A 17,682-nucleotide genomic window follows, 5' to 3' on the forward strand; every position below is an offset into this window, starting at 1 on the left:
ATTGATGCAACACACAGTCTGCGAACCAGCAGGATGGCAATTTGTGTTCGTCGGGTCAGGAATCGAACCATCAATAACCATAACGTGCCGACCCTCCAGGAAAAGTCAGTTAATTCAATATAAATGTTCTGCGATTGTTATTTTTACTGGTTTGATCTTGTCCGTTGTTTCTTTACCTTTTCCCCCTTTAGGAAACTGGGTGATACCTGTGTCTCTGGTCATCTTGCTGATACTCATAATCATCATAATATTGCTGTACAACAAACATGTGGTCAGTACCATCAGCATTTCCTTACCTATACGAATACTTCTGATTGCCTTGTCCGACAAACGTTAAAAAATTTCTCCGAACGAATACTCTCAACACTCTCCATGAAACTTCAAGAGTTTTTTTTCAAATTAGAAGCGCAAATAATTAATAAGGAAATTATTTTTATAACCAATTAATTTTAATAATTATATGTTGAAAAATAAACCTTGGTGTCTTTCGTACGATCGTAATGTAGTTCCGAGACCATTTTCACCTTCCCACGTATCAGGTAGCTGAGCTATTTGTTTTTTGTGTCTTCGCCATTATTTTGTGCTTTGATCATCTCCTGTCGCGCTATTTGCAAATTTTGATACACTGTACCAATACGGCTTTAAAAACTGATACACCAATACAGTATTATATTTTAGCATTTACAGTGTAACCACTTTTTACACTATAATATTTCTTCCATCGTACATGAAGCTTCACCACATGTTAAGATCTTTGGGTTGTTCCAGCAGGATGGATGAATTGAACCTGTGCAAATTGTGCTCTTCCATGAGGCTCTATCTATGTACTAAACAAAATATGCAAAACAAGAGAATTATACTGGGTGGTTTGCCATTGCCTTCCCAGAAGTAGTTATGGAAGGAATTTGGAATTTCTGTCATGGTGCCGGCAATAGCTCGCTGACTCTTCGCGAAGGACACCGTGGGATTTAAAATGTCCACCAACTAATTCCAAAAGACGGGATGCTCAGTTTAACGTCCATCCGAGGGATGGCACACACATTGATGACTCGCTCTGACTGTGAAACACCGGGATGACGGTTTATAGCTAGATCGGGATTCGAGCCCAGGCGAGGCAGCTTAGAGGTGAATGTGCGTCAATCCAGGCCATCCTGCCAGCACTGTTACAACCCGTACTTACCAAAAGATGTACTTAGCTTTCGGTGAAGATTTCTCTTTCCTGTTTATTTCAAATTTGGAAGGGTGGTACTTCGTATAATTTGTTGGAAGGCTTTGACTTTATTTATTCTGAACAATATATATATATATAGTACATGTCTTAAATATATATATACATAGTATATGTCTTAAATGTATATATATATATAGTATATGACTTAAATATATATATATACATAGTATATGTCTTAAATGTATGTATATATATATATATATATATACATATATATATATATATATATATATATATATATATATATATATATATATATATATATATATATATATATATAGTATATGTCTTAAATGTATATATATATTTATATTTAAGACGTATACTATATGTATGTATGTATGTATGTATGTATGTGTATATATATATATATATATATTGTATATATGTCTATATATATATATATATTGTATATATGTCTATATATATAAATATATATTTTTATTTAAGACATATACTTATATATATATATACATGCATGTGCCTAGTGTTGGCTTAACCTAACCTTATCCGTTAAGGCTGGCTTAAAATCGTAGGGTCTTGAGTTCGAGCCCCTATCGTGTCGGTGATATAATACCAGGTGGGTTTATTCAGCCTGTCATCCTTTCAAGGTCGGCAAAATGAGTACCAGCTCATTGGGGTTATAAGCCATTCGAGTGTCATGCATCGGAGTGGAGACATGTCCAAGATTGTGTATACTCCTTCGCCAATGAAACTGCCCTGGCAGCGCTTTGTGCCTCACGGCGTGAAAGGAGGGGTTAATGTTGTATATACACACACATGCTGTATATACATATACATATGAAATGAGGGTTTTGCGTTTGGGATTATCCATTTGAATTATTAAAAGACACAACCAACTGAGGTGATAAAACACAAACAAAGTCGCGCCTATTTTGATACAGATGGGGGAGGGCCGATCAAGTCTCAGGCGACAAAACCAACGGCCTTTGAGAAGGCCTCTATTCGTTAATGCATATCCAGTGTGTATGTCGTGCGGTGTTAAAGGTGTGGGGGACAGGAGGGTGTTTCAAGTCATGAATAAGTCCATTGATATTAATATATTTATATATTCTATTTCTTCTTATCATTGTTCAATGATGTCTTGAGTCAAGAAGTTCTTACGTATACAGTGTGCCAAGAACTTCAACAAAACTTTGCATAATGGGCAACTGTGGATACTAAACCTACAGTTCCCATGAGACTCACACATCACCTGCCATCAATTCACCAAAATATAAATGTACAAGCAATAGTAAAACAAAAAAAGCGACTTAATTATGAATTCAATACAAAGACCAAATTTCTCCTCTTTAGATGGTAATTTTTTTTATAACAGCGTCATCATTACCAATGTACTATACATACAGTCACGTGAAAAAGTAAGTACACCCCATGTAAAGTTTTGACTTTTTCAACATATTTCAACAAGCAGCTATTTGATCTTCATTTCAACAATATTGATAGATAAAGGTGATACTAGTACCCGACTGCAAAGCCGCAATGAGCCGGCGAAGCGAAAGCCTCTTGCCACTATTTTACCCATCACTAAGGCATCAGTAGGTTAGGTAGTTGGTAGTAGGTAGGTGTAGTAGGTACCGTACCTAGTTCAAAATGACACCATTTGCATTCTGGATGAGATAAAAATTTATAAAATTTCCTTCTTGATTAATTCGGTGAATTCCGTCTTAACTTCGGATATTTCCGGCCGTGAAAAACTATCCCCTACGGCCGCGAGATTTCTAAAAAATAATTCTTCGTCAATTTTAGAATATTTGATGCCTTTTTCAGCCTCAAACGCGGAAAGAAGCTTTTTTGCAATATTTTTTCAAATGCTCGAATCTGATTGGTTCCGGTGTTTGGTGACGATTTTTGTTGAAGATAACCAGGGCCCGTGCGGGCCCGGGGAACGAGGTTGGTCTTAAAGTATTTTAATTACAAATTAGAGGTGCATAGGATTGTGAATCAAACAAAGACGGGTGAAACAAACTCCTATTGAACTTTTTCTCAATTTTTATGCATACTTCCGCATCTGCAAGATGGCGGCCTCCATTGAGTGATTTGGTGCGTCAAAGCTTGGAATTCTCAAAGGATCCAGCAACATCTGGCTTTTCAACATAATACGTACGCGTTCATTCACAACACCGGCTTTGCCGGCTATAATATAACAAATATCATGAAACATTTACCTTTTGTAGTCCATTCTATAATTTAAATAAACATAAATGCAAATTTCGCATGTGGAAAAAGTAAGTACACCCTTGGCTTTAATAGTGGTATTGCCCCCTTTGGCAGAAAGAACCTCAAGTAGGCGTTTCTTATAACTGTCGACCAGTATCTGACATCGACTGGGAGAAATTTTTGCCCACTCCTCCATGCAGAATTATTTCAGCTGTGCGATGTTTGAGGGGTTTCTTGCATGCCCAGCTTGTTTCAAATCCCCCCACAACATCTCAATGGGATTTAGATCCGGGCTTTGACTTGGCCATTCCAGAACCATCCATTTCTTTCTTTTCAGCCATTCCTTGGTGGATATACTGGTATGTTTAGGGTCATTGTCATGTTGCAAGGTCCACCTTCGGTTGAGCTTCAACTTCTCCGACAGATGGCCTAACATTATCCTCAAGCACCCTCTGGTACAATGAAGAATTCATCGTGGATTCTATGACGGTGAGCTGCCCAGACCCTGATGCAGCAAAGTTGCCCCAAACCATAATATTTCCACCACCATTCTTTACAGTTGGTATCAGGTTCTTGTGGTCAAATGCTGTCTTTGGTTTTCGCCAAACATGTCTTCTGGTACTGTGGCCAAATAGCTCTACCTTTGACTCATCTGTCCAGAGCACATTGTTCCAGAAGTGCTGGTCTTTGCCTCGGTGTTCTTTGGCAAACTTTAGTCTTGCCCTGATGTTCTTTCTGGACAGCAAAGGTTTCCTCCTGGCACACCTCCCATGTAGATCAAATTTGTGCAGCCTCTTTCTAATGGTAGACTCGTGCACTTTGACATCAACTGTGGCAAGAGCTACCTGTAGGTCCCGTGATGACATTCTGGGGTTCTTAGAGACTTCTTTCAGCATCTTGCGGTCTGCTCTCAGGCTGAACTTGCTGGGGCGGCCTGGCCTGAACAAGTTGGCAGTTGCTTGGAATCTTCTCCACTTGTAGATGATCTTCCCGACAGTCGAATGTTGTTGATTGATTTCAAATTGATTTGATTTCACAGTTGATTTCAAATTGTTTGGAGATCTTTTTAAATCCCTTCCCAGACTCGTAGGCATCTATAACCTTCTTTCTGAAGGCCTCAGATAGATCTTTTGATCTAGGCATGGTGACGCCACACACTTCAACAACAAAGAGCAAACCAAACTAAATGACTGAGGTTTAAATAAGACAGGTTCCTCCAAGATCCTCTCTAACAATGTTCTAATAATTTGCACCTGTGCTGGTGCACCTGATTCTAATTTTAGGTATTTGAAGTAGTGATAAATGTCGGGGGTGTACTTACTTTTTCCACATGCGAAATTTGCATTTATGTTTATTTAAATTATACAATGGACTACAAAATGTTAATATTTCATGATATTTGTTATATGATATCAACTTTATCCGTCAATAATGTTGAAATGAAGATCAAATAGCTGTATGTTGAAATAGGTTGAAAAAGTCAAAACTTTACATGGGGTGTACTTACTTTTTCACGTGACTGTATATATATGTGTATGTATATATGTATATATATGTATATGTATATGTATATATATATATATATGTATATATATATATATATATATATATGTATATATATATATATATATATATACATGTATATATATATGTATATATGTGTATATATATATATATATATATATATATATATATATATATATATATATATATATATATATATATATATATATATATATATATATATATATATATATATATATATATATATATATATACACACACACACATCCTTTCTTCTGTGCTTCTTTAACGTTTAACTACTTTTCAAATGGAGCTTAAAATATTTTTGATCGCAAAGCCATCTGCTCAACATCGTACATTTTAAAACGATAGCCATTTTATTTTGTCGACATGAAATACTAATGTCTGTGCCTGTTTATAATCATCTAAATCCATCTTCATGTAATTTTTTTGTAAAGAAGTATAAAACATTTCAAACTGTGGAAAATGAAGCACTGTGATATGCAGATCGTTTCACATCATAGTATATTGTTGTAAGAAACTGGAACGCATCACGAGATCATTCCTGCAGGGCAAGTTAAAGGTGTAAATGTAATTAAATTACATGAGTCATTGATATGGCCTTGTGTCTGAAATATAAAATGAGGTTTATAACAGTACCCTGTCACCACGGTAAGTGGATGCCGAAGGAAGAAGATGAACAGCTCACTCGATGAACATTCTTGCTAAGTGTTCTTTTGAAAAATATTTTCCTGATCTATAATGGAATAGTTGGTTCCTTACATTACTCTCATCAGTGTGGATTTAATTCCCATGACTGCTCAAAGCAAAGGTTTCATTTACATCAGTGCCTTTCGATGGAGTATCACCATGTTCATGGTTATTTCTCAGCCACAGAAAAGAAAACTCTTACTGGCTTGTCATCAGCACTTAAATCCTTTGTCAAGAATAGGAATCTATACCCATTTTAAACATTCACAGCTTTTAAAAATGTGTCCCCCAGTTTTTAAATTGAAAACGAGATTTATTTAAAGACATTTCTTATTCTGAATTCATCAGTTATACTATCAGCATACGAATATGCTAAATATAGCTGTCAAGAAGTCATGAGAACGAATCTTGTAATTTCTCTAAAAAGCACGATGTTCATTGTCCATGTAACATAGATTTTATGGAATTATGAATATATATATATATATATATATATATATATATATATATATATATATATATATATATATATATATATATATATATATATACATACATACATACAGACTTGGCATTTAATATGGAATTTTTTTTGTGGGGGTGAACTTACTTTTCATGATGTCTTAGAACCAAAAGTTCATTGGAATTATGTTGAAATTATTCTAGATTTTGTTAATGTGACCTTTAAAAGAAACAAAAACCATATTTGACATTTCGAAACAAATAAATTGATCCTTGAAAGTGATGTAAACTGATATCGAACTCAATTCATGGACAGTACTGTGTTAAATTCTGTACGTTTTCCAGAAGTATCTCTTTATTTTGCACATTAGCCAAAAAAATTTTTAAACAAAAGTTAAATTACGACTGGGATTACGGACAGTAAAATTACAGTTCAGTACTTCGTGTAACCCCCACGAGCATTCAGGAGAGCATGTACACGTTGAGGCATGCTGTTCACGAGATTTACCAAGGTTTGGACAGGAATCGCTTGCCATGCAGTGACAATAGCCTGCTGCAATTCACGCACAGAGGTCGGCTGCTGGTCCAAGTGGTCGATTTGATGCGTTAATTCTGCCCACAAGTTCTTTATCGGATTCATATCCGGGGACATGGCAGGCCACTCCATATGCTCTACACCACGGTCAGCAAGAAAGTGTTGGATCATGCGAGCACGATGAGGCCGTGCATTGTCATCTTGGAAGACAAAGTTTCCTTGAAAGGCTGCACGAGCAAATGGAAGCAATGTTTCTTCCAGAATGGCCCTGTACTTCAGGTTTCCATTCAGAACAACCAGGTCAGTTTGGCCCCCTGCATCAAAAACAGTCCAAACGGTCACCCCACCACCTCCAGCTTGGACTCTTGGCACTATACAATCTTTGTTGTAGGCTTCATGCACTTGTCTGCGCACTCGGACGCGGCCATCTTGACGATAGTCCAGAAATCTAGACTCGTCACTGAAGATCACGTGATTCCAGTGTCCTGGCTGCCATTGACGGTGCTCTCTGGCCCACTGCAATCGGCGCTGGCGGTGTTGTCTGGTCAGGCGTGGCTTTCTCAGGGGATGCCTGGCACGATAGCCTGCTTGAACCAGTCGTTGGTTGACTAGCCTTCTGGATACAGGCACATTTGTCAGTTGCTGCCACTCAGCCCTAAGCCGATTAGCTGACTTGGTACGGCCATTGTGGACTAACCGGTACAGCTGGCGATCATCCCTCCTTGTGGTTCTGCGGGGACGTCCTGGCCTCGGTATTGGAATAGGGACACCCCTCTGAGCATTTCGTTTCAGGATCTTTGACACCTGACCTTGAGTTTTTTTTTGGTTTTTTTTGTATACTGAATCGAGGCTCGTGAAAGAGCTAACATTTACTTCACAAACAAATCAACCAGACAAACAAAACATACAAAAAGAGGGAGCGGAAAACAAGATGGGGAGAGAAGGGAAAGCACACAAACACAACATTTGAGAGCAGGGAGATGTGTGGAAGGGAGAGGGCTTGGGGGGAGGAGGCGTGGGAAGGGGGGGGGGGGGGTGGAGGGAGAAGTATAAAACACAAGGACACCAAGGACTTCCAGGAGAGAAGTTGGTATTTCAAAAAAGTGGAATTGGGGTGAAATTAGCGGGGGTAGAAAAGATCAAGGTTTTGGATGGGGGAAGATAAGAGATGGTGGTGAACAGCAGTTTTAAAGACCTGGAGGGTGGAGTGGGATTGAAGAGAGTGAGGGAGTTTGTTCCAGAGGCGGGAGAAGAGAGGAATGAAGGAGTGAAGGTGAGCAGAGGTCTTGATTTTGGCAGTTTGACCATAAGAGGGATGCAGGCAGATCTTGTGCGACCTGTAGGAATATTTGCGGGACAGAGCCCAGAGAGAGCTGGGGGGGCAAGGCCAGAGAGGAGTGGGTAGAAGATGGAAAGACCACCAACCTGCCTGCGGTGAGTGAGTGAGAGGCCCTTGGAGTTAGCTTCATCGCGGGAGATTCCAATGATTCTGAATGCTTTGGTTTCAACAGCGTGAAGACGAGCTAGGTGTGAGGCAGGAGCACCAGCCCAGAGGGGAGAGCAGTATTCCATTGAGCTGCGGATGAAAGCCTTGTATGTGGTGAGGAGCTCATGTGTGCCAAGGAAGGACTTTGCATGACGGAGGATGCCCAGTCGGCGACTGGCTTTGGAGGCCAGATTTGAAATGTGGTTTTCCCAGGAAAGATCATGGCAGATAGTGAGACCCAAAAGCTTGAGTGCAGAACTTCTTGGAGAGGATTATTCAGAAAGTGGATGGGAGGGTTGTCCAGTCGGTCTTTTCGGAGAGACATCGTAAGAGTGTGAGATTTGTCAGGATTGAAAGACATGTTCCACTTGTTTGCCCAGTCTGTGATTTTGTCCAAGTCTGCAGAGAGTGAGGAGGCAGCAGACTGCCGATCTGAGGGATGAAGAATGGAGCGACAGAGAGTAGAGTCATCAGCAAAAAGATACAGAGGATTTTCAAGAGAGTCAGAGAGATCATTGATGAAGACCAGAAAAAGCACAGGGCCCAGAACACTGCCTTGTGGAACTCCAGCCTGAACAGGAAGAGGAGATGAGAGAAACCCATTCAGGGCCACACGTTGACTACGACTAGAGAGGAAGTCCGCCAGCCATGCGTGGAGATTTCCATTGATACCAAAAGAGGAGAGTTTGGTGAGCAGAGCGGGGGTGCCAGACCGTATCGAAGGCACGTGATATGTCAAGGGAGACTGCTCTAATTTCCTGTTTGGCATTGAGGACCTCCATCCATTGTTGAGAAAGCAGAAGCAGTATGTCCAGAGTAGAGTGTCCAGGTCTGAAACCAAATTGATGATCAGAGATCAAGCCATTGGAGAAGAGGAAAGATTTCATATCTGAAGCAATGATGGATTCCATGACTTTGCTGATAATTGGGAGAAGGCTGATTGGTCTGTAGTTGCTGGGATATGTTTTTGCACCTTTTTTGTGCAAAGCGGTGATGTTGGCAGATTTCCAAGCAGATGGAAGATGACCTTGAGCAAAAGAGAGGGTGAAGAGAACAGAGAGAGGGAGTGAAAGAGCGGAAGAACAGGATTTTAGGACCCGTGGGCTGATGCCGTCAGGTCCAGTTGCAGAATCCGAGTCGAGGGTTGACAGAAACTTTTCCACCTTGTCAGGAGGAAAGGACATAGAGTCCAGGAGCAGCTGGGTACGACTGGGTACGGTGGGTACAGAGAGGGATGGGTTTGGGACAGAAGATTTAGAGGCAAACACAGGGTTGAGGCATTCAGCTTTTTCACGCGCGGGAGTCAGCCGTGTGGCCATTTGAGGTGAGGGAGGGGATGGAGGGGGAACAAACACCAGAAACAGATTTGACCAGACGCCACCAGGATTTGGAAGAGGGAGACAGATAAGAGAGTTCGGTCCTGAGAACGGAGAGATATTGTTTCCTGGCTCTCCTGAGGGTGGACACACACTTGTTTCGGGCTTTGTGAAAGGAAATGAGATTTCCTTCCGTTGGATTTGCTTTCCAGGAGACGAAAGCAAGTTGTTTCTGGGCAATAGCCTCACCACAAGATTCCGTGTACCATGGACGGGAGGAAGGGTAAGACAACAGAAGACGAGATGGGATAAATCTGTGCATGAGAGAGAGCAGTTTGCTTTGGAAGAATTCCCAGGAAGAATTTATGTCAGAGGCAGTAGAGATGGGAGACCAGTCCAGATGATAAATCCAGTCCAGATGATGATGACCAGTCCAGGTGAGTGATGCCATACTGCCGAGCAATAGCACGCTGTTTCATGCCGTAATTTCGTAAAGCCACCACTCCATGACAAACAGCATTGTCGAGTTGACGGACCATCTCCAGAGGAAGCGGCAATAACTTCTGGAGACGTGCAGCAGTTGTTTTCCACTAATACCGAACGCAACAACCCTTGTATACCCGACTGTTAAGCCAATCATCAAATGCACCTGTCCGTACATTTTGACATGCCACCTGTGATATAATCCTGTTGTTGACTTCTTGCTGCGACAGACGATCAGTGACATGGTTCTTTTAACAAATAAACCACCAAAGTGTAAAAGAAACTCACCAGATTGATATACTGAGTTAAGAAAGTAAACGCAAGTGAAGAAAAAAAAAAATTCCATATTAAATGCCAAGTCTGTATATACATACATACACATATGTATACATACATATACATATACATATGAATATAAATATATATATATATATATACGGTATATACAGTCACGTGAAAAAGTAAGTACACCCCATGTAAAGTTTTGACTTTTTCAACATATTTCAACATACAGCTATTTGATCTTCATTTCAACAATATTGATAGATAAAGGTGATATAATATAACAAATATCATGAAACATTTACATTTTGTCGTCCATTGTATAATTTAAATAAACATAAATGCAAATTTCGCATGTGGAAAAGTAAGTACACCCCTACATTTATCACGACTTCAAATACCTAAAATTAGAATCAGGTGCACCAGCACCAGGTGCAAATGATTAGAACATCGTTAGTGAGGATCTGGAGGAACCTGTCTTATTTAAACCTCAGACATTTGGTTTGGTTTGCCCTTTGTTGTTGAAGTGTGCGGCGTCACCATGCCTGGATCAAAAGAGCTCTCTGAGGCTTTCAGAAAGAAGGTTATAGATGCCTACGAGTCTGGGAAGGGGTTTAAAAAGATCTCCAAACAATTTGAAATCAATCCTTTGACTGTCCGGAAGATCATCTACAAGTGGAGAAGATTCCAAACAACTGCCAACTTGTTCAGGCCAGGCCGCCCCAGCAAGTTCAGCCCGAGAGCAGACCGCAAGATGCTGAAAGAAGTCTCGAAGAACCCCAGAATGTCATCACGGGACCTACAGGTAGCTGTTGCCACTGTTGATGTCAAAGTGCACGAGTCTGACATTAGAAAGAGGCTGCACAAATTTGATCTACGTGGGAGGTGTGCCAGGAGGAAACCTTTGCTGTCCAGAAAGAATATCAGGGCAAGACTAAAGTTTGCCAATGAACACCTTGGCAAAGACCAGCACTTCTGGAACAATGTGCTCTGGACAGATGAGTCAAAGGTAGAGCTATTTGGCCACAGTCCCAGAAGACATGTTTGGTGAAAACCAAAGACAGTATTTGACCACAAGAACCTGATACCAACTGTAAAGCATGGTGGTGGAAATATTATGGTTTGGGGCAGCTGTGCTGCATCGGGGCCTGTGCTGCTCAACATCATAGAAACCACTATGAATTCTTCATTGTACCAGAGGGTGCTTGAGGATTATGTGAGGCCATCTGTCGGAAAGTTGAAGCTCAACCGAAGGTGGACCTTGCAACATGACAATGACCCGAAACATACCAGAAAATCCACCAAGGAATGACTGAAAAGAAAGAAATGGAGGGTTCTGGAATGGCCAAGTCAAAGCCCGGATCTAAATCCCATCGAGATGTTGTGGGGGGATTTGAAACGACCTGTGCATGCAAGAAACCCCTTAAACATCGCACAGCTGAAAGAATTCTGCATGGAGGAGTGGGCAAGAATTTCTCCCAGTCGATGTCAGAGACTGATAGACAGTTATAAGAAACGTCTCCTTGAGGTTGTTTCTGCCAAAGGGGGCAATACCAAAGTAAACCCAAGTCAAGAAAAAATAAAAATTCCATATTAAATGCCAAGTCTGTATATATATATATATATGTATGTATATATATATATATATATATATATATATATATATATATATATATATATATATATATATATATATATATATATATATATATATATATATATATCTATCTGCCAACTATATATACACTGTACTGTATATATATACAGTACAGTGTATATATATATATATATTTTTTTCTTTTACGGATCTCGAACGTCGGCTCTCCCCTTATCAAGGGGGGTTAATCCCCTTGTCCTTTTATCTGGCCGACGCGAGTCCTGGGAGTTATACGCTCCTTCCGGTCGGTATTAGGTAGGGTTATTGGTCAACTTAGTCCCAAATACCTAATTACGAACACCGACCGCGAAGCAGGGAAATAACTCCCGCCCGAATCACGGCGTTCGTGGACACGCCGAGCTAAGCGAGCCGTGATTCGGGCCATTAACAATGACTAGACCCGATTAGGGCGGTTCCGATCGTGCCACGTTTACCCAATGGAGAAAAGACTGATGCGATCGGATGGAGAGGAAACCCAGAAAATAGGAAGAACAAGCAATTTATTACAAATGTGCAAGAAGGAGAAGAGGAAACGAAAGAAATGTACAGGATAGGAAGAGGAAGAAGAAGCACACAGGGCAGCCTTAAATAGTCTTATTCTTAATACCCCAGGACAAACGGGCCCGTCTCACATACACACTCACACGGGGATTGTAAATGGTTGATGGTCACCAACGCGTCCAGGCTCCAGCCCGGCTCCGGTCCAGGCTCCGGTCCAGGCTCCGGTCCAACGGACGAAACCCTGCAGGCAGCTTCGCGTATAGTGGAACGCGAACGGACAATTATATAACGGGGGGAAGGCTGGTGTCCTAGCGGCGGATGTAATAAGTGCAAGCTCGTGCCAAACGCCCCCTCTCTCCAATGTTCTGCTTCAGTACAAGGTTCCAACCAGAGTCCTTTCACAAGCGTGCTCTTCTAGTCAGTCCTTCAAATCACAGTTGTCCTCCACTGTCCTTCTCAAATGCCAACCTTCCACTCTTGTGCTTCGCGAGAGTCCTCTTTAACAAGCGCGCCTCAAACAAGTCCTTTTGCAACGCGCGTTTACCAGTAAGTACTCTTTCAGCCAATCAAGCGCATTAGTCCTCCTAAAGGGCTTTGCGTTCACGCTTTTATAAGTCAAGCAGTGATTGCTCCGTGAGCCCAAAAGCCACGCCTGTCAGGCGATCTTACTACAGCCCTGGTTGGCTGGTGCTTGCTCACCGGCCCCGCCTTTGACGGCTGGGTGACGTGGCCACACCTTCTTCCTGGCGCTCCGCCCCCTTTTTCCGGGCCTCACCTCGTGGCTTATGGCGGCATTTGGGCGGAAGCCCAGTGAGGCTGCGAACGCTGCTGGCAAGGCGCGTAACAATTTTGGAGGGCCATGGGGCAGACTGGAGGGCGCGTAATGGCGTCGCTTGGAGAGGGAGGCTGTAAAAATGATGGAATGGGCCTACTTCTTATTTGATTGACACAACGCAGATTCAACGATTGGAAACATGGCCTTGCCGATACACATACTAATGAAATAACTGAAGTCCTATGGTGACCTACGTGTTGCTTGTGGCCTAACTATGGGGTGCAAACTTTAACCCTTTAATGTCATATTTACAAGTGTGGGTTCTTAAAACCGCAACAATATATATATATTGCTTGAGGATGCTTGAGGATTATGTGAGGCCATCTGTCGGAAAGTTGAAGCTCAACCGAAGGTGGACCTTGCAACATGACAATGACCCGAAACATACCAGAAAATCCACCAAGGAATGACTGAAAAGAAAGAAATGGAGGGTTGAAACGAGCATATATATATATTGTCGTGCAACTCCGGTTAACACCAGAGTCGCGGATAGCCTAAACGGTCTTATTCGGAGGCACAACCCAAACACGGATTTTACTATGTGTCGCACGGGAGGGAGAAGGAAAATGGAGGCTGCGGAAGCACTTAACTGCGAAATGGTGATCCTGTCGGGGAAATCGACTCAAGCGGGCTCAGGTGTACAGGGAATATAAAAATAATATAAGGGTTTATTAACAAGGATGGTGGGACAGGAAAACCGCAATGATAATCAACTAATGGCCTAAGTTCGGACGTCCCCACATGACAGATCTCAACCACAGACGAGGGAATATGAATACGAAAATAACACGTCTCGTCGTGTACAGTGTAAACGCGGAGCTCGGCCTTCACAAGGGTGCGACCCACCATCCATCCTTCGGCCCCCCTGCGAGGAGCATGGCTGCACCAGCCCCAGCTGGCCAATGGGGTAAGCACCTGCTGCCACAACACACACTTTCGCACACACACCCTCGGCCTTGGGGGAGACGGTCGCAGTGCGTGGCATTCCCCTCACGTCACCTACGCCACCCTCTCGTCCCCAAGTCCACAGAACCGCAGCCCCCAGTGCTCACCCACACTTGACCACATCAAGGTCCAGTCAACATCCATGCTCCACCAGGAGACCCACCCAGAAGACATGGTCCAAACACCTCGGACATGCACAGTACCACGTTGACCCTCAGGCTACACAACTACATCCCCATGATCCCGCATCCCAAATATCAGCACAGTCGCCCCCGCAACCAGATGAAGGCTGTGGCTTGCTAATCTATCAATTTTATCACAGCCTCCAACACATTGGTCGAACGCACCTGGATCAATAATGGTGTCACTGTGCAGTGACCACCATGACATTTCAAAACCCACCCTTAAATTTGCATCTAACCCACAGATTACCCATGCCAAACATTTTTCACAATTCACTCATTTCACCAAAGAAAGATGCTTTGCCATACACATGCCAGCCGAGCATGGCCCATATGCTCGGCTCGTTACACATTCCCGATTCACATCCCCATGGCTCTCTTCCCAAACCGAGAGTCCATAAATCATAACGGAACATCTGTGGAAGGTCACTCTCACACCATCACGTTCCACAGATGCTCCAATGGTTGTCCGGTGGGCTGTCTCATTCCTGTCCATGCGGTTCGACCCGCGTCCATAGCCCAGCACAGCATGGCAGGTCATCACATGCTGGCTGTCCCAGAGTCTCAGGGAGAGGGTGCCAGGCCGCATGCCCAGTGGTCACCACATCAGGCCCAAGTTGGCCGTCCGCAGTGCCACCACCAAAGCGCGACCCACAACACCTCCCCCTAGTGGTCCTCAATATCTGCCATGCCAGGCTTGAGAAACCACCTCGGACCCCCTGGAGGTCTTAACCCCCACCAGGGTCCAGTGACCCTGCCGACCCGAGCCACACGCCCGGACGGCGCCCCGACGGACAAGGGACGCCACACTCCACCAGACCACCCGTGGGGCCCAGGTTGTACCTCGACACCCAAGGCTGGACCCCACATTCTAATCTCGCCAGCACAGCCCCCCAGCTGGCTGGCATCCCCAAATTTACAAAGGGGCAATTTTTGCCCGAGGCCATCTCCCATGACCTCTCCTAGTCCAAACTCCGCAGCCCGGGGACCAACTCCAACCAAGGCTGCTCCAAATACAACTCCCATTTAACTCTAAATTTCTTTCTCCTTTTAAATTTTTTTATTCCCACCGCCAAACCACAGCTGCAGGTAACAACTCGTACAGGTTGTTCTGCCCCTCCCTGCAGCTGGTCCAAATTCCCTACGGGACCAAATCGTCGGAGGCTCGATCTCCCGACTCTCCAAGGTCCAAATCCAGCCCGGAGCCAACACACTCCCCCAACTGGTTCTGTAATTTTGGAGCCTGTTTCCAAATCGTAGTGTACGGTGAGAGTCCCCACGGTCACCTCAACCACCTCCTCGGTCCGACTCACCTCATCCCCCAGGGTCCTTTGGGCCTGGTCAACCTTGTCCTCCATGGGACTGTCCCAGGTCCCCAGCCGCTGAATCACATCATGCTCATCATCATCATCCCCCATCAATTCCGGCTCCGACAGGTCTTCCCCAATATCCCCAATAAATACCCGGTCCGGCTCCATTACACGGACCCCCAATAACTCTACCTCCTATTGCTCTGCACCACGGCCCTGGTGCTGCACCATTCCAAATTCATCCCCCGGTTGAGGTGTTGTGGCATCCACCCGGTCCCGATACACAACCAGGCCAGCAGGTGGAAACATTCCCTGTTACAATTCTCACATTCCCCTATTCACCTCTTCACATGCCACAATCAAATTTTCCCCATTTACCTGTGGGCACTCCACATTCACCTGTGGACACGCCCCTTTTACCTGTGTGAATTCCCCATCTACCTGTGAATTTGCAGTCTTCCGTTCCAATTCGCTTGCCATTACAATTCCCAATTTGCCTTCCCCCCCCCCCGTTCCGATTCGCATTCTGCCACCTTTGGCTTCTCCTGTGCCCCAATGGCACCATTCGTTCGTCCTTCCCTCAATTCATTCGTCCAGGCATTCATTTTGTTAATCAGTCCCTCAATTTTTCCTTCCAATTGTTAATTCCTTTCCTTCATTTTATTCCCTTGTTCATTCATTTGTTCATTCATCACCTCCATTTTTCCCTGCAATCCATCAATTTTGCTGTCCATCCCTTCGATTTGTTCTTTCGATCCTTCCTTTAATCCTTCAATTTGCCCCTCCAATTCTTCCTTTAGCCCCTCTATGTTTTTGGTTTGGGCATTCAATTCTCCCGTCAACCCCTCAATTTTTCCGGTTTGAGCATTAATTTGCTCCTTCATTCCCTTCATTTCAATCTTTTGTTCATCCATTTTGTTATTCATTTCTCCCATATCTTTACTCATTTTGTTTTCCAGCCCATCAATTTTATTACTCTGAGCATTCAGTCCCCTTTTAACCCATCAATTTTATTTTCCATTACTTGAATTTGCTCTTTCAATTCTCCCTTTAATCCCTCTATGTTTTTGGTTTGGGCATTGAATTCTCCCGTCAACCCCTCAATTTTTCCGGTTTGAGCATTAATTTGCTCCTTCATTCCCTTCATTTCAATCTTTTGTTCATCCATGTTGTTATTCATTCGCTTCAATTCTCCCTTCAATTCAATATTTTGTTCATCCATTTTGTTATTCATTCGCCTCAAGTCTCCCTTCAATTCAATCTTTTGTTCATCCATTTTGTTATTCATTCGCCTCAAGTCTCCCTTCAATTCCCCGTTCATTCCTCCCATATCCATTCCTATATCAATTTTCAATCCCCCAATTTTGTTATCTATTCCCCGAATTCCTCTATTCAATTCCGCACTGGTTCGCTCACTTTGCTCCCTCTGAGCCCTCATTTCGTCCTTCATTTATTTACTGGCTCGCTCACTTTTCTCACTCTGAGCCCTCATTTGATACATTAATCCTTCATACATGGCCTGCAAATCCATCGGGGCCTCCTTGATAGCAGCGGGGGAAGCTCAATCACTACCCTGAATTCCCCCATTTACATCCGACCCACTCCCTATGCTTCCCACATCTTCCATCCTCCTTCCCTCCATACCGCTCACCTTCTCCTCCGTTGAGAGAAGGTCGCTACCCCGCGCGGGTTCTATCTCCAAAAACCGAATTAAAATTCAATTTAATGATGTGCAGTCAGCGTCTCGCGCACCGATCACCGGTGCAAAATTTTCGCCTCCGACTACAAAATTATTTTTTCAAATTCTCCACTCCTTGACACCAATTTGATTCGGGGTTCAATCCCACTACCTGACAACAATTGTCGCGCAACTCCGGTTAACACCAGAGTGGCGGATAGCCTAAACGGTCTTATTCGGAGGCACAACCCAAACACGGATTTTACTATGTGTGGCACGGGAGGGAGAAGGAAAATGGAGGCTGCAGAAGCGCCTAACTGCGAAATGGCGATCCTGTTGGGGAAATCACCTCAAGCGGGCTCA

General features: G+C 43.3%; 1 protein-coding gene across 2 annotated transcripts in view; it reads left to right on the forward strand.

The window, feature by feature from the left end:
* The window catches only part of LOC137425424 (uncharacterized), a 108,307-nt gene that overhangs the window by 4,595 nt on the left and 86,030 nt on the right, over positions 1 to 17,682 (forward strand). For both annotated transcript variants that reach the window (XM_068113849.2, XM_078776633.1), the window contains exon 3: positions 192 to 271. In XM_068113849.2, coding sequence (XP_067969950.2) covers positions 192 to 271 — 80 coding nt within the window. The remainder of the gene's footprint in view (positions 1 to 191; positions 272 to 17,682) is intronic.

Source organism: Myxine glutinosa, chromosome 4, assembly GCF_964187855.1.
Source record: "Myxine glutinosa chromosome 4, kmMyxGlut1.1, whole genome shotgun sequence".
NCBI classification, from domain to species: Eukaryota; Metazoa; Chordata; class Myxini; order Myxiniformes; family Myxinidae; genus Myxine; species Myxine glutinosa.